The 18745-nt window shown below is 41.8% G+C and overlaps 1 protein-coding gene across 4 annotated transcripts in view; it reads right to left on the bottom strand.

Moving 5' to 3' along the window:
• CPNE4 (copine 4) overlaps nucleotides 1–18745 on the bottom strand; it is a 461864-nt gene that overhangs the window by 46972 nt on the left and 396147 nt on the right. For all 4 annotated transcript variants that reach the window (XM_002922652.4, XM_034662003.1, XM_034662002.1 and 1 more), the window contains one exon: nucleotides 1655–1753. In XM_002922652.4, the coding sequence (XP_002922698.1) occupies nucleotides 1655–1753 (99 nt within the window). The remainder of the gene's footprint in view (nucleotides 1–1654; nucleotides 1754–18745) is intronic.

Below are 18745 nucleotides of genomic sequence, written 5' to 3'. Positions count from 1 at the left end.
ACCCTGGGATCATGACCCGAGCCAAAGGCAGATGCTTAACTGACAGAGCCAGCCAGGTGCCCCAATTTCATGTTGGTTTTGACTGCGGCCCTGAACCATGCCTGCTTGTGGCAAAGGTCTCTGCATGTTACCCAAGTTGCTTGTAATCCTGAATATTTAACAGAGCATATACAACAGGTTTCGTGGGAGCTATGTGGAAAGTAGCCCTTGATTTTCTAGGCCAAATGTAATTTCTTGACAAATGGTCTGATTCACGTTAAGCTTCCTGTTCTAAAGAATGCTAGTTTATTCCCAGTCTAGGTATATCTTGACCTAATATCTGAAAGAAGAGACATGAAAAGTGAGTCGTGGCATCCCCTGTAATCAGCACCTCTGACCACGCTAGGCATAGGATCTTATCTTGAAGAGAAACACCTTTCTCAAAGCCACTGAAGGCTCAGCTGTCACTCTTTTCTGTTCCATGGGGACAGTGGGCCCCACAGTAAGAAGGTCAGGTGGTTTGGTGTTGAGCTCCCCCGAGGCAAGGAGTTAAGTGTAAGTAGTTCCTTTGGGAGGTAATACCAGGAAGCACCAATTGAGGAGTGGGGAACCGAGATGCGCAGGCTGCCAAAGGGGTGTGCAAGTCAGTTACCACTGTGGGCAACCGGGGCCGATCCCTGCTGGGGAGCTCTGGGAAACTGCGGAGAACACACACTCAGACTCTGCCCCCTGTGGGGCAAGAGAGCTGGGATATTTATCCTTCACCCCCCACTTGTCGAGGGCTGTTCCCTGGAAGGAGCCACACCTCCCCTCATCCTTTAGCCTGCTGAGGGCATAGGCAGAACAGGCTCCATCACCAGAGCAAGCCCACAGGCAAAGAGATACAGGTTTTATGGCCAGAAAACAATGAACAGGTAAGAATGGCAGTTACATGGTGAGGGTCCAGATGACAGCAAGTGACTAATTTATAGATATGCGAATATATGTGTGTCTGAGAGAAATGGAGAGGAGGCTGAGGTTTCTGTGTAGTGCGATGAAATCCCTACATGCTTCTGTTACATGGTAGCGTTTGGGCCCATGTCTCAGTATCCAGTGTGTGAGGGAAATGGTGGAGCCAAAAGCAAGTCTAGTGGCCATAATGAATATTTGGAAGAATCCAGTAATTTTCCAAAGCAGTCAATGTGTAATTAATGTCACCAAGTCATGGAAAGAATGGTACTACCATAAGCAGATATTCGGGAAATGCTGGCTACATGCTAGGCACTCTGCTAAGTACATACCATAGATCATCTCATTTAATCTCCACCAAGTTCTATTAGGTAGGTATACTTATCACCTTCATTTTTAAGTGAGGAAACAGGCACAGAGAGGTTAAGTCACTTGTCCAAGGCTACACAGCTAAAGGAAATTAGAAATATTCTCATCTGACCTCTCTGTTTTACTGATAAAGAAGCTAGCTGTACCACACTGGGACAGTGTCATGTCCAAGGATATGCTAGTTGCTTTGGGTTGGGTTAGGAGTAGAATTTAGGTCCTCAAATCCCACCATGCTTCCTACTTGTCACATTTAATCAAATATTGATATCTCTTCTCTCGGTGTTCCACGTGTAGTGGATGCTGAGTATGCATCGAGAGACGTGCCTGGGGGAAATACCGTGCACAGTTTACCACCTACCTGTTTCCCTTCCATTGCTCCTCTCATCTCCTTGAATGTTGAGGTGAACTCTCCAATGAAGTCGTGTTTGCCATTGGAGTCCCAGTCCCATACTATGCACTGCAAGAGGAAAGAAGTATCTTTAAAAAAAAAATTACGAGTGAATCCACAGTAGCTGAAGGCAGTGTGAACTTTAAAAGGAAGAACTGATGAGAGATGCCTGGTCTGGAGCAAAAGCCCGGCACTCTAGGATTGTGGCATGTGGGATGGATGTAGTATGCCTTTAGTTTCTATAGTTGTCTTTTTAATTAAGTTTTTAATTTAATTTAATTTAATTTATTTATTTGAGAGAGAGAGCACACATGCATGAGCAGTGGGGAGGGGCAGAGGGAAAGGGAGAAGCAGACTCCCCACTAAGCAGGGAGCCCAACAGGGGTGGGTGGGACTCAATCCCAGGACCCTAAGATCATGACTTAAGCTGAAGGCAGACACTTAACCAACTGAGTCACCCAGGTGCCTCTTTCTTGGAGGCATCTTGAAGAAAAACGAATTTCTCAACTTTTGTTTTCTCTTTCAATGTGGAGGCTATGGTAGATAATTCTTTTGCTTGGAAAACATATTAATAAGCCCTTTGGTTATGAAAGAGATTATATTAGAATAAATCAAAATGGAAGAGGTTAAGACAAAGGGAGCTCCACTGCTCTGCTGAATAGAGTAATGTCAAGTTGAGTTTTCCCTTTGCAACTAGAGACTAAACATAGGACCCAGCGGTGTGGGTTGAGAAGTTTGGCAAGGATTCATCAGAGAGCTGAGGATGGGCCTGACATTGGAGTAGGAGATAAGAGACAGGTAAGGAACTTTGGAAACTGTGAGGTCTAAATTTCAAGGTCAAGTCATTTGCATACTTCTCCCCTCATGTGCCCTCTCTACTTCCTCCTCTCCTGTTATCCCTGAGACTCTAGTAACTCTGCCACCCATAAAAGTATTATGCTGGTGGTGACTCAGAGAATAAAGATGAGGGGCTCTGTCCATGTTTTGGGACAAACAGACTGGAGAGCAGTGTGATATGACCCATAGGGATTGAAAACTGAGGGGAGCAGGGCTGCGGAGGGAGAGTTGGACAGATGACTCCTAGAAGTGGAACCCCACAGAGGGAGGGTGTCAACTTCCACAGTACATGGAGGTCAAACTCAAGACATCTTATCTAGATTTTGAAATGAATCTTTGACCCCAGGAAGTTGAAGAATTACAATTAAAATTCAGTTGAAACCATTCAACTTAGGTTTTTTGGTCATTACATGTTTACTCAATTGGTAGATGCTAAAAGTAAACTACTAATAGGATCTATTATGTCAATCTGAGTCTCTAAGTCAGGGAAATATGCAGCAGAGTCCCCAGATGACCCAGGATGGGCATTTGTATCTACAAGAAAGAAATCACTGCTGTTCTCAGCCACTGAGATTGCTACCATGTAGCCCAGTCTGAGAACCATTTACGTACTTAAAGCGCTATCATAGGAAAAGGTATTTCAATTTACTTTGTCTGACTCCAAAAGGGGGACAACAAATCTTGTGAGGAAGTTGCAAAGAAATAACAAAAAAAGTATTTCTCAGGAATTACACCTGTCCAGAAAAAAAGTCATCTATTTGTGTAAGAGTGAGTGTTTTATTGTTGGAAATGTTTAAGAAGAAACTGCAGGACTAGGCCCCAAAAATGTGGTAGAGAAAGTCAAGTAGGGAATGTTAGAGAGGGTTTGGTGGGAAGTTCTTTGAGTTTCCTTCTAACTCGGAGATGCTAAGATTAGTGGGAGTTATATAGGTTGCAAAATAATGTTAATGAAACGCTAAGCTTTTTTTTGGTTGAAATGCTAAACACTGCCATGTTTAGTAGGAGGTTTGAGAACCCCCTTTTTTTTTTTTTAAAGATTTTATTTATTTATTCGACAGAGATAGAGACAGCCAGAGAGAGAGGGAACACAAGCAGGGGGAGTGGGAGAGGAAGAAGCAGGCTCATCGCAGAGAAGCCTGATGTGGGGCTCGATCCCACAACGCCGGGATCACGCCCTGAGCCAAAGGCAGACGCTTAACCGCTGTGCCACCCAGGCGCCCCGAGAACCCCCTTTTTAATTCAAAGTAGGATGAAGTTCTTCCTCATTTATTCCAATGTACAGTGGCACCAATCAATGATTCAGCCATTTGGAAAAATGGCTCAGAATGTGCATTGTAAATATCACATTGTTGAACACTGTCCTTTGATCTGCAGTCACTCACAGCCAGGGGTTTTCTCTTTGTTCGCCAGTCCCTCCTCACTGCCCCTCCCTCCTTGCACATGTATGACTGGGGCCTGGACACAGGCTCTTGGGACCCTGTCTTTAAGGCTCCAACTTTGCCTGGCGGTACGTACAGCCACGGGACACGTGACACCGACGCTCACATACTCTTCCACCTCGAAGAGCAGATAACGAAATAAAAAGGACAGAAGCACAGGAGGGAAAAGTAGTGGAAACAGACTTTTAAACCCTCTTCTGCACTGGGGAGAAGGTTGAATCCCCTTCTCCCTGCCTCCCTAGTCACAGTACGATATAGAAAAGGTAAGAGGGGATGTACAGAGTACATCAGCTTGTCACAGAATTTTAGGAAAAAACCACAGGTCACTCCTTTTTTTGCCTTCCGTTAGATGTCCCGTCACGCTTTAGTTAGTTACTCTCCCCCCTTCCACCAGCCGTCTACAACATGCAGGACGTTTGTAATGTGCTATCTCTCAGGGGCAGAGAGGGAGAGACCGCTGAACCTCCACGGGCTGGAGGATGAGTCTGGCTTGACGGGACTCTAGTCCTGGCCCCCCGGGGTCAGGCCCTGTCACTTCCATGGGCCCTGCTTCTTCGATTGGCCAGCATTTCTCATTATGGCAGACGCAGAATTCTGTTTTGACCTTTCTGAGAAGGGACCCTCAAGGAAGGAAGACACAGTGAAGCAGAAAAACAAAAACTCTTTCCACCTCTCCCTGCCATGAAGCTGGCTTGTGACAGCTCTGATGCGGTTGAGGGAGGAACACATCTTGGTGAAAAGTAAACAGATCAACTGCCCTGTAGAAAAACTGAGACTGAGGCAGAGTTCTCGGTGTGAATCAATAAGGAAGCCTTGACAGATCTGTCAGAGATCAGCAGCTGGGAACTCTCTGTGAGCCAGAAGTCTTCTCAAGTCCCTGCATCTGTGGAGTTTAGTATGCAGTCTTACAATACGTGAGCTCCACAGAGGGTCCAATCGACTCCCTCATTTTACAGAGAAAGACACGATGGCAGAGAAGTGAAGTGGCTTCTACGAGTTCACCCAGTGCAGGGTTGGGACTAAAATCCAGGTTTCCCATCTCCCTGATTTCACAGCTACCACACAAATAGCAAATTACCATCATTAAACCATCGTAGTGCTTACTGTGTACCAGACGTTGTTCTGAGCACTTATTTTATGTCTATTTACTTTATATATAAAAATAGGTATCAACTCATTTAATCCCCAGAACAGTTTATTGTCAGGCTCATTTTATGGATGAGGAAACGGAGGCACAGAGAAGGAAAGTAAGTTTCCCAAGACCACTCAGTTAACACTAGATAATCTTTGAACTAAAGGACGTCCATAGCTTGTCTTAACTGATCATCTTTTATGAACCCATGCCACTTGGTTTATGGTCTTTAATCCTTTTTTTTTTCTTAAAGATTTTATTTATTTATTTGACACAGAGAGAGACAGCCAGCGAGAGAGGGAACACAAGCAGGGGGAGTGGGAGAGGAAGAAGCAGGCTCCTAGCGGAGGAGCCCGATGTGGGACTCGATCCCAGAATGCTGGAATCACGCCCTGAGCTGAAGGCAGACGCTTAACGACTGCACCACCCAGGCGCCCCTATGATCTTTAATACTTTACAGTAACCTTGAAGTGACAATACTATTATTACTATTTATAGGTAATTGCCATTCACAGGTTTAGAGAGATTAAGCAACTTGACTGGACACCTAGAAAGTGACAAAGATGGATTTGAATCCAGGCGTCTGGTGCCGTAGCTGATACATTTTCTATTATAACATAGTGCCTCTTAATAGAAGCAGAAATTCAGAATCGAGATCTTTGCTCTGTGTAAAAACCCCATTCTGTTATTGAAACTATAAACTATTAGGATTACCTGAAGCTCATGGAATACACCAAGCAACAGAGAGAACATGTTCGCTGTTCCCAGGCAAGTGGCTGCACAGATAGTAGTGCATGCCTGGTCTGCGGGGTCTTGAGCCGTCTGTGAAATGCATGGATAGATGTGTCTTGAGAATTTGCACTATTCCATCCTGTTCTTATTTTACATTGGCACGGAATCCATTATAAGAAAGGTGTGCCAACTTATTGTCCATTAGCCTTTTGGGATGGTCAGTTTTATGTGTCAACTTGGCTAGGCTACAGTCCTGATATTCAATCAAACATTAATCTAGGTGCTGCAGTGAAATTATTTTATAGGCACAGTTGATCAGTTCATAATCAGTTGACTTTAAAATAAGGGAAATTTTGTGGTTCCATATGAGTTTTAGGATTGTTTTTCTAGTTCTGTAAAAACAAAACAAAACGAAACAAAAACGCCATTGGGATTTTGGTGGAGATAACGTTGCATCTGTAGACCACTTGGAGGAGTATGGATATTTTGAACACTATTAAGTCTTCCAATACATGAACACAGAATGTCTTTCCATTTATTTGTGTCTCCTTTAATTTCATCAATGTTTTGTAGTTTCCAATATGAAATCTTTGGCCTCCTAAGTATTTTATTATTTTTGATACTATTATAAGTGGGACTGTTAATTTCCTTTTTGGATGGTTCATTATTAGTGTAAAGAAACATTTTCGTATGTTGATTCTGTATCCTGCAAGTTTACTGAATTAGTGTGTTAGTTCTAACGGTTCTTTTTGGTGGACTCTATATGGTGTTCTACACATAGGAATCATGTCACCTGCAAACAGATAATTTTACTTCTTCCTTTCCTATTTATACTTCTTTTCTTTTTCTTTTTTTTCTTTCCTAATTGTTCTGGCTAAGATTTCCAGTACTGTGTTGAATAGAAGTGGCAAAAGTGGGCATCCTTATCTTGTTCCTGATCTCAGAGGGAAAACTTTCGATTTTTAACCATTGAGTATGATGTTAGCTGTGGGCTTGTCATATATGGCCTTTATCATTTTGGAGGTACATTCTTCTTCTTTTTTTTTTTTTTTTTTAAAGATTTTATTTATTTATTTGACAGAGACAGAGACAGCCAGTGAGAGAGGGAACACAAGCAGGGGGAGTGGGAGAGGAAGAAGCAGGCTCATAGCGGAGGAGCCTGATGTGGGGCTCGATCCCATAATGCCAGGATCACGCCCTGAGCCGAAGGCAGACGCCTAACTGTTGTGCCACCCAGGCGCCCCTGGAGGTACATTTNTAACGCCAGGATCACGCCCTGAGCCGAAGGCAGACGCTTAACCGCTGTGCCACCCAGGCGCCCCTGGAGGTACATTTTTCTACACCTAGTTTGTTGAGCATTTTGTCATGAAACAGGGTTGAATTCTGTCAACCCAGAAGAGCCAAAGCAATCTTAAGAACAAAGTGGGACACACCTCATTTCTAATTCCAAAAAACATCACAAAGCTACAGGTGATTAAAACAGCATGGCACTGGCATAAAGACAAACCTATAGGCTAATGGAACAGAACAGAAAGCCCAGAAATAAACTCATACATATATGGTCAACTGCTTTTTGACAAAGGTGTCAAGAATACACAATGAAGAATAGTCTTTTCAACAAGTGATGTTGGGAAAACTGGATATCCAAATGCAAAGAAAGAAAGAAAGAAGAAAGAAAGAAGAAAGAAAGAAATTTGGCCCTCACCTTTTCCATGTGCAAAAATCAACTCAAAGTAGATTAAAGATTTAAGCATAAGAAGTGAAACTGTTAAAACTACTACAAGAAAACATGGGAGAAAAGCTTCTTGGCATTGGTCTTGGTAATGATTTCTTGGATATGACACCGAAGGCATAGGCAACAAAGCCAAAAGTAGACAAGTGGGATTATGTCAAACTAAAAAGCTCCTATCCAGAAAAGGAATCAACAAAATGAAAAGGTATCTTATGAAATGGGAGAAAATATTTGCAAACTATATATCTGATAAGGGGTTAATTTCCAAAATATGGAAGGAACTCCTTCAACTCAACAGCAAAAACCCACTAGCCCAAATAAAAAATAATGGACAAAGGCATTGATAGACATTTCTCTAAAGAAGATATAAAAATGGGCAACAGGTATATTAAATGATGTTCTACATTATTAATTATCAGGAAAATGCAAATCAGAACTATAATGAGATATCACTTCACATCTGTTAGGATGGCTATTATTTAAAAAAACACAAGAAAAAATAACAATTGTTGACAAGGATGTGGAGAAACTGGTACTCTTGTACCATGTTGGTGGGAATGTTAAATGGTGCAGTAGCTATGGAAAACAGTATGAACGTTTCTCAAACAATTAAAAGTATAAATATCATATGATCTAGTAATTCCACTTCTGGGTATATATCCAAAAGAATCGAAGTCAGTATCTTGACAATATCTGCACTTTCATGTTCACTGCAGCACTATTCACAATAGCAAAGATATGGAAACAACCCAAGTGTCCACACACAGATGAATGAGAAAGAAAATGTTACACACACACACACACACACACACACACACAGAGGAATATTATTCAGCCTTAAAAAAAAGAAGGAAATCTTGACGTTTGTGACAACATAGATGGACATTATGCTAAGTGAAATAAGCTAGTCACAGAAGGTTAAATATGGCTTGATTCCGCTTTTATGAGGCATCTATAGGAGTGAAACTCATAAACAGAGAATACAATAGTAGTTGCCAAGGGCTGAGGGGCAGGGGAACTGAGAAGGTGTTGTTCCATGGTTACAAAACTTCAGTTATGCTAGATGAATAGTTCTAGATATTTGTTGTAAAAAAGAGTGCTTATAGTTAACAATATGGTATTGTGTACTTCAAAACTTGTTGAAAGGGAAGATCTCATGTTAAGTGTTTTTACTACAAAACAAAAACAAAGGTATAGGGCACTTGGGAGGTATTAGATATGTCTATCGCTTTGACTGTGGTGGTGGTATCATGGATGTCTGAATATGTCCAAATTCATCAAATTGCACACATTAAGTATGTGCAGTTCTTTGCATACCAGTTACATCTCAATTAAAAAACAAAGCAAAGGAGATTTTCCTTGATAATCTGAGTGGGCCTGATACAATCAGTTGAAAGGCCTTAAGAGTAGAATTGAGGCTTCGTTGAGTAAGAAGAAATTCTACGTATCGTTTATAACTTCAGCTTATGCTAGGAGTTCCAGCCTGCCCTTCCCGATGGCCTGCTCCCAGTGGTTTCAGACTTATGCAGTCACCTCAACCATGTAAGCCAATATCTTCCAATGAATCTCTTAAAATATATCTCCCACCAGTTCTGTTTCTCTGGTTAACCTTGACTGATGCACCTTGAAGTGAATTTTCAGTGGTCTTCCCATACTGAGATGCCAACATTTATCAAACACATACTTTGTCCAGGCATTGTTCTAATCATTTGACATGGTCAGACTCATCTAACCTTCACAGAAACCCTACTAGAGGAGAGCGTTTATAATTGTCTCCACTTCATAGATGAGGAAACTGAGAAACAGAGAGGTTAGTGATCTATTACTGGTACTGAATATTCACAGTGTTTAAAGGCTGGCTGACTTGACATCAGAGTTCTCAGGGTCAGAATCTGATCCAGTTCCTGGTGGGGAGCGGTGAGCTGTCCAAACTGTGATCAGAAAGCTATATACTGCCACTGGTCACTGCAGTATTCTCACAGATAAAGGAAATCTCTTCTTCTTCTCTTGACTTCTCAACTTTTTATTTTTTTTTATCATTGTAAACTTGTCATTTGTTCAGATGAAGCAGAATTTGCTGTCAAGTTTCTCCTGGCTCCTTAGTCACACCATCCGCTTAAGCTTCCATTGCAATCTGTTTATATCTGCTCTAACATCTCCAACTACATGGTCATCACTGGCCTATCTCCACAACTTGAAGCAAACCTCTGAGTACTCAGATTTTATCAGGCTTTAGCACAATTCTTGGGCACAAGTAAGAACTCAGATCAATATTTGATAAGTGAATGAAAAAGGTGTCTCTTCCTGAGTCAAGTTGATGGCAGTTCTCTGAGTGTTTGGTCCTGTCTACACTGCAAAGGGAAAGGAAGATATTGCAATCATCTTGTTAATTTTTATTAAAGGAGATAGTTGAACTGGATAATAAGCTTTGGTGCTTGTAGACATGGGTGTAGGAATGCAAAAATGGGATTATGGACATAATTAAACGATTGTAGTCACAGGTGCTGGGGCTGGGAAGCAGGAGAGCTAAGTTCTAGTCTGAGCTCTGCAGTTAGTGCTGTGAGACCTCGGGAAGGCTTCTCAACCTCTGTGCCTTGGTTTCCTTATCTATAAAATGGGTGTCTGGGGAATAAGAATTGGAAGGAATGTTCTGTGAGGTCCCTTTCTGATCCAGAGTTCCCTAGTTACATGGCATTGCATTTTTATTTCTTTTTCAACATTCTGTTTCAAAGTCTGAGACTATCATATTAAAGCAATACAATTCTTAATTAACTATGAATACCTGGTTAATGTAACAATACTCTCTTTGTTCTCTTTTGTTAAGTATATTTATACACCGTGGAGAGCTAAAAGTCTATTGTTCATTGTCTCATGGTAATCCTCACAAAAGCCCCCCACCCCAGGAGAAAAAGGGTCCATTTTTACAGATGATGATCCTAAAATATAATAAAGCAACTGAAGGTGGCTTACTGCCAAGTGCAGAGCTAGCAAGAGTTGAATGAGGCTGTGAACCTGGCTTCATTTCTCTATAACCAGGGCACTTGTCATTATACTGCAGAGCTTCACAATATACTTCTGCCAGGTTCCTTTCCAATGGAAAGCTTTCCTCCTTCCTTCCTCCCTTCCTTCCTCCCTCCCTTCCTTCCTTCCTTCCTTCTTCCTTCCTTCCTTTTTTAAAAATAATCAACGAATTCAATGATATCTGACCTCTCTCAGGGAGGAATACGCTTATATACAATATTAATGCTCTCTTTGATAATAAGAACTCTTTAAAATTGTTCAGAACAATTAATCCACGAGGGGTCTTACTGGGTTCATTTAAAGGTGGAATTTTAAATTGAGACCCTCAAAATTAAATGCTAACAATGTAGGAACCAAACTGCATTCTCATATCACTCAGTCTACACCAGTTTTCTAACTGCAGCTTTTAGGAAATCAGGCAATATTATATCATCTTAAGAAGTTTTGAGGCAAATACATACAATCATATTTCAGGTCAGCCATGATCAGGGATTTATGAGAATTTCACCCATAATTTAGTATTTGGGATGACTTCTTTTTTGTAAAAATGCAATGACAACCCTTAACACAAAATTGATTTAGTGGTTTATACAGCACTCTAAATATCTACAAAAAGAATATCAAATATGTATTTGTTTATTTGATGGTTGTGACTTGGGCACAGGCAGACTTTGGCTGGGTATGTCCATGGGGAGAGGATCCAATCTCCCTTGATTATCTTCTAATCACTTTATTGTGATTGCTCACAGCAGATCTGGCAATAACTATCTGACGTTGACCCAGCTACTAGGATAAGAATTAAAAGTATGTCCTCCATTGTGACATGAATACTGTGATTTGGACTTCTGAGTTTGGCAGGGCAGAGTGCTACATGGAGTAAAGACAGAGAGCTTCATAGTAGAGCAGAGACTGAAGCTGGATCCAGTTAGATGGTTATGTGCAGGATCTAGATGGAGGGGAGAGTTTCTCAAATCAACATTCTGTAGGTACAGCTCCAGAAATGGCAGACGGGGCTGAGACCTCAACCATGTCCATCCCTGGGAGTCACCTTTGCTGGAATGGTGGGCAGGACTAATGGTAATCTGCCTGTATGACAGCCTGAGTATCTTCTGAGGGACTTGATCTAAGGTGAGGAGAGAGTAGGCTGACAAGATGGGTCCAGGTACAAAGAATTAGACTTTACAGGAGTGGGGCAAGGCTGAGTAGAGTCCGGTGACAATCACTCAGGCTTTTCCACAGGCTTTGTCCCTGTAGATTCATGTCTGAATTCTCCCAGGGAGGGGGCTTTCAGTAAAAAGGCAGCCTGAAAGAGCAGTTTTCACAAAATACCAGGGTCTTATGTAGGCCAAGAGAACAGAGAGAGTGGTTTCGATGCACTGAGAGTACCAGAACGCAGTCCCAGGACTCGGGTGCACCTCCAGGCAGTGGAGGTGTTGCTGGGGGGCTGGGGGAGGAGGGACAGTAGGAGCACCAGCAGCATGAATGTCTGGATGCCTTAGAGGGCACAGTATTGGCATTCACACACTAAGGCATCTGTGCACCAAGCAGCAGCAGCAGCAGAGAAAAAATGGTGCTGGAATCTTTGGGATCCTTGGAATATGATCCCCCTTGGCTTGGGGTTAATGCTCCTGATACAGTGAAAGTGGAGAAGGGCCTTCAGCTGGTTTCAGGGGTAGCAGAAGCAGGAGACGATGCACAAAAGGAGGGTGGGGGGTATGGCCTATGCCATGAGGTAGCTGAAATGACTTGTGGGTGAGCGCATGCAAGAACCTGCTTGAAATTTTCAAAGAAATAATTGAAGGGTGAACTTTAAAGGCAGGGTGAGAGGTCAGAGGTCTTGTCTTAGTTGGTAAAGCAAGACCTTGTAAAATGTAGGTTCTATCACCGGTCTCTTTTAAAAACAATCTGCACTAAATATTGGGTATGCCAGCATGTTTTAATTCCAGTGTGGACCCTGTAAATGAGGCTGTGCATAGTCATCCACCATCTGTTCCCCCGCCTGGCCTGCCCTCGCTCACTGATCCCCACCTCAAGAGGAAACACAGAGCATCTGGGACATGAAGTCTATATGCAGTGGGGGAGCGCTCTGTGTTCCTTTTCAGTACTCTGTGTCCAGAATGATGCGGCTTCCTCTAATCCTGAAACTCAGACCAGGTGCTTAGTGGGAGGAAGATCCCAAAGCATGAGTTCCCCTTGTAGACTCAGGTCAGTGTCATTTAATTCAATCTGCTTTTTTGGTTCTAGACTTTCTTTCTGTCAACTGCTGCTTTTTCTTCCAAATCTGCTCTCAATTTACCCTTTGCATTTGTCTCACTACATTTCTAGTAATCAGGCCAAACTGCCTCTTCCAAAATTAGAGAGTTGGTTAAAGATGCAGTTACCTCTAAAGGACGGAATACCTTGACCTTGGGGGTAACGTGCTAGTGGTTTGATAACGGTAGAAGTGGCAGCACTCTTGGAGTCATTCATAATTTGATTCAAATCTCTTCCCTTTCACTGGACAACTGTGTAATCATCCCCAAATCACTGTGCCTTATTCATCTGTATGGTAGGAATGGTAAGTCCTCTCTATTCGCTAGGTTGTTGCAAGAATTTATTTGATGCCGTATATTATTTATTTATCACCTACAATGGACTAGAGATTATGCTGGCAATGGGTAAAAAGAGATGAAAGATGTATCTCCTGCCCTCAAGATGCTGACAATTTAGTGCAGGAGATGCACTTGCCGATAGATAATACAGTGGACGTGGCAAAACTGGAGGGCTGTGCCAAGGGTTGTCACCGTGGACAGTCGGGAAGGTTTCCAAGAGCAAATAAGAAAACAGCACCTGCTAAGTGGCATATGCAAGTATAAGAGCTCTTTAATTTACTTATACAGAAGGATAAATGGCTAAAAGCAGATCCTTTTCTGAGCATAAAGTAAGGACATACAGAGCAGAAGGGCGCTCTGGGTGCCTGCAGGGACAACTGGAGGACGCAGAGCTACTCTCTCCTTCCTCTTGCTTACCCTGGAGCTTGCATGGGACTGGAATGTAATCTGTCCAGTTGAGTTTCTTGTCTCCCGCGTATTACATGCTCCAGAGATACTGCAAGCATCTCAGAGCCCTTCCCTGCAGGAACTTGTGCTAGGCCATAACGAATGCTCCAGGATATGATGATGGAGATGTGGTGGTGAAAAAGGACAGATCTGGCAAGGCACAGAGGTGGGTCCTGGCATGGCCTCCGATGTTAACCAGCTGTGAGGCATTAAACAGGTCATTCTACCTCTCTGGGCCCCTCAGTCCTCTTCTGCAAAATGACTGGCTTGCATTAAAGGAACGGTGATAAGAAAATGTTATGCCTAAGGATTTACTATGCCTAAGGAGAGCTTGTTAAATTTCAGATTACCAGGCCCTATCAGAGATTCTGATTCAGTTTTCTGGGGAGGGTCCCAAGAATCTGCCTTCAAAACAATCATCTTGCCAGTTTGCATGCATGTGGCCTCTGGACACATTGAGAAACAATAGAAAATCCAGGAGTCTGGGACAATAGTGGCAATAATTACATTTACATCCTGGCTCACACTGTCTTCTTCAATCCAATAAGAAACCTGACCACAAACAGAAAACAACATTCAAGGAGGGCATGTGTTGTAATGAGCACTGGGTGTTATACGCAAATAATGAATCATGGAACACTACATCAAAAACTAATGATGTACTGTATGGTGACTAGCACAACATAATTTAGAAAAAAAGAAGGCAACATTCAAGGGCCATCCTGACTCCTTATGATCATGCAATGCAGCACTACTCTAAGCAGGCAAGCAATATTCTCAAATGTTACACTCATGAGAGTTGGACTGAGAGATTCCCAGGAGGGAAGGGTGATGCGCATGTTGGCTTTATCTTGCAGTTCACACATCTCTTCTTTTGTGGACTGCAGCCAATCCCTGAGACATTCCACAATGAAGTATGTCACTCTTGGAAGCTTTCATTGGAGATTTATGGCTTTGGGAGGCTTGGTTAGTTCAGATAAGCTTCAGAGGCTCCCAAATGCTTGTCCAAACCTCTTTAACTTCATACCTCACTACCTTTAGGAAGATTAAGGCTCCCATGGTTGTGTGGGCAGAGTGAAGAGGCAGGCTTTGACAGTGACTTATGCCTCAAGCTTTCAACAAGGGCTCTATCTTCATGATCAAAGTCACTCTGAATTGGTCCAACCTGTACTACTCTTTCCTACCAAATTTACAGTGTAAGATCTATCTGGGAAGCTGATATTCAATCAGGGGCTGATGGGTGTTGGACTCAGGAAACTTCCTTATGTGAATTGCAAATATGAACACAATCTCTACTCAATGCACAGATATTCAATAATATAAGTCAGTCTAGTAGGTTGTTTGGGGTATGATGCATACTATTCTTAACATATAATGAAGTATGGTTCTCCCTGAGGAGAGGTTATAAGGACCTCTTCCGCACTCTTCTGGCTTCTGGTCTCTCTCTTTTCTATATCTTTACCTCCTCTGTATATTTCCTGAAACATATTGCACATGAATCTGATATATTCGATAACAGGAGATTGAAAAAGTGACTATGGGTTTTGTTTTTCCTATTTTATTTTATTTTTTTGATTCATTATCACACTTTTATTATCTACACTGTCAGGAAATGAGCTAGGTGCAATACATAGAGCAATGAATGGTAAAGATAGATGAATTGATTTTTACTGACATAAAGCTTACAATCTAGTCATAAAAACATATTAATGCCATATGGAAAAATTGTAAAATTAAGGACTCAGTTAGTTGGGTAAATGAATGAATGAATGAATGAAACAGACATGTGAATGGCATCTTTCCTACAAGAATCTTGGAGCACTTTTCACAAATAGTAAGTAACAATTCCCTCTTCATGTTTTTGAGGATCTTTAGGAACTGATATAGAATTTAGACTTTAGATCAGGAATATAATCTATTTCCTTTAGAATTCAGATTAGTTATAGAATCTATAACTTCATAACTTTATAACCTCAGAGTTGTAAGACAGAAAGGCTGTTCCAGGCCGCAAGGGTCTGAGACACTGTATCCACAATATGTCCTCTGAAAAGAAATAGAAGTCTACCTACATCTCATGTTGGAGAGATACTAAGAAGAGAGGCACTTGGGGGGGGATCTCAACATTCTGAATAAAGATTTGCTTTTCACCGAGTCACAAAAACCAATGCTCTGCACAGCTCGCAGTGGGAGGAGTACTGGATAGAGTCAGGAGATAAGGGCTCTTGGTCTCAGAATGGCCCTTACCTTTTTAGGCAGGATACTTTATTTCTCAGGGGCTCAAGGCTATCATTAGACTCAATGGTCCTTAAGTTCCTGTCCTACTCTTAAAACTATTGAAAAATTAAGTGATTTCCTTCTCCTTCACTAGTGCCATTCCCACCCACCAGTGGGATCATACTTGATCAACTCTGGGAAGAATGATCGTATCATGCTTCCTGTGTCATTGCATCCATTCTAGATAGTAACGACTCACCAAAGTTGGAAGGCAAATTCTAAAATCTTCCATTTGATTTTTACCTAATACAGACTAGCTCCAACAGGTATTAATATTTCCCTAGGAAATACCAAACTAAACTTTTAAAACTATAAAATCCTTATTTGACATTGGGGTATCCCCATGTTAAATTCCCTTTAGATTCCCATGTTAGATTTTTGGAAAGTTTTTGAATTCCAATTGAGTGACGAGCCCAGGGTAAATGTTCTTTGACTGACTGAATTGGGGTGAGATGTGTAATGGAGGCTTTATGTTCTGGAGGTCAGAGGTCACAAATCCTCAATTTTCCTTGTAAAGTACCCTGTACAGGTGGTGCCTAATAATTACATGTTTTCTGTTCTGTCAATTTATTTGTTTTTAATACAGTTAGCATTTGAGTTGTTTTTGTTTGTTAAGTACTCATTGGCCAAGTCCTCTAAGCACATCTCACTTAATCCTCACAACAAACCTGCTAGGTAGCTACTGATAATAACATTTTGAAAGAAATTGAAGCCCAGGAATGTTAGATACATTTCCTGACGTGACTCAGTTAGAAAGTGGTAAAGTTGGGGTTTGAACCTTGGTCTCTTGAGGGCGTCTGTGCTTTTCTGTACACCATACTGCCTATTTACTTATCACTGAATGAATATTTACTGAGTATCTACTATGTTTCATGTGCAGATACTCTGGGCACTGATTACATGACATGAGCTATTTCACTGTTTTTATGAAGTCATTCCACCCCAGCATTTATCAAGTGGCAGAACATTCTATAGAATTCCTTGTTGGGTTAGTCCTCTGCAGGCAATGTACAGAGATCACTCTGCTGCCAAGTGGAGAAAGAACAAAAGGGAGAAACAGAAGTCCAGTGAGGGCCTGAACTAAACCTGTGAAATTGGGAAGATTATGTAGATAGTATGGAAATGGCAACTATAGGTCTCAATCTCTAAGTAGATGTTGGGGTTGAGGGAGAAGAAAAGGAGGAAGAAAAAATCAGAATTGTCCCCAAGCTTGGGTATTTTGGTGTACGATTCACCTAGACAGGAATCACAGAAAGAACAAGTTTGAGGGCCAAGGGATAGTTTAGTATCTGGCCATGTTGAATCCCACATTTTTTTTTTAAAGATTTTATTTATTTATTTGACAGAGAGAGACAGCCAGCGAGAGAGGGAACACAAGCAGGGTGAGTGGGAGAGGAAGAAGCGCTCCCAGCAGAGGAGCCTGATGCGGGGCTCGATCCCAGAATGCCAGGATCACACCCTGAGCCGAAGGCAGACACTTAATGACTGCGCCACCCAGGTGCCCCTGAATCCCACATTTTTGACCTCTAATAAACACCATGATTCTCTGGACCTGTGGTAAGTAATCACCGTTTCTTCCAAGCAAAATGCCTATGTCTCTGTTTCTAAATGAGCCATGCTGCTCGTGGTTTATTGATTGCTATAATCTGATGCCTACAGACAACCTCCTGCTGGGTCCCTTAGGAGGAAAAGGCGCTTGAAGACCGGAAAGGAACAGATGACTCCATTTGTGTAGCTTAATGGGTCTGGAAACCACAAGCTGGCAATGGAGGACTCACTGACAGCCAGGAGGAAGTCTTGGCATGGCCAGGCAACCTGATTACTGTGTATTCCCAACATAAACTCATTTACTTGCTACTCTTGTTTAATTATTGCCTATGCAACCATCATAGGTGTTCAAGACTTGGAAGTTTTAAAACAAGGGAACAAAACAGATCCTAAAGACATGCACAAATGAGCCACTCCTAATCAATCACATGAAATGATTATCAGAAAGCAGTTTTGCTGCTGACATGTCCAAACCAATTCTGGGTATTTAAACTGGATTTACTATCTATCCATAAGACAATATAAAACAAACTCACAAAAATCACAGATTCACAAAAATTGTTCTGGATCCTCTTGGCTCACCACTACCATCCATCTTTGTCCATGCTCTGTTCTAGTGTTTATAATGTTTCTTTGACTTGCTTGGGTGTCTAGCTTATCCTTTGAATACAACTTTTGATGCTCAGGACTCTTCAGGGCCTAGCTAATCCTTGGGATCCTCTCACTCATGACTCTTTTGGGCAACCATCACATCTGACCCACTTTTGGATCTTGGGTCCTCACCTAGGAACTAGCTTCTGATTGGAGACTTATGTAGACTTACTCCAGCCAAGTTTAGGTAAATTCAATACTTCTTTTTTGAAATTTCATCTTTTGTGTGTATATATGTGTGAAAGGTCTCCATGTCACTTAGCCTTCCTACATAGACTTGGCCATTCATGGTCAATCTGTGCCTCACTGAGTTATGATGCTTACTTACATAGTGTGAAAAAAAGAGTTTGGAATTTCCTGGATAAAATGAGAAAACCAAGAGTTTGGACTATGTTGTTAGCCTAAAATTGCTACTGGTGAAACTCTATTTGTCAAAGAGACTCATTTCTCCTCTTCTAAACAATAATTATTATAGACAGACTTTTGAATAGAACATTTTCCTGAGAGACAGGACTTGGTTGTATGAGTTAGCTAGGAAGACACCCTATTTTTTTCATCTGGATAGAGACAGACACACATTTGTAAGATGGACAAGCAGAGAGTTGAGATTTTGACAGTGGCAAGCAGGGCCACTGACCTATCTTATCAGCCTTATTA

This window comes from Ailuropoda melanoleuca, chromosome 6 (assembly GCF_002007445.2).
Source record: "Ailuropoda melanoleuca isolate Jingjing chromosome 6, ASM200744v2, whole genome shotgun sequence".
NCBI classification, from domain to species: Eukaryota; Metazoa; Chordata; class Mammalia; order Carnivora; family Ursidae; genus Ailuropoda; species Ailuropoda melanoleuca.
The sequence above is the reverse complement of the archived record's forward strand: the minus strand, read 5'-3'. Positions and strand labels throughout refer to the sequence as shown.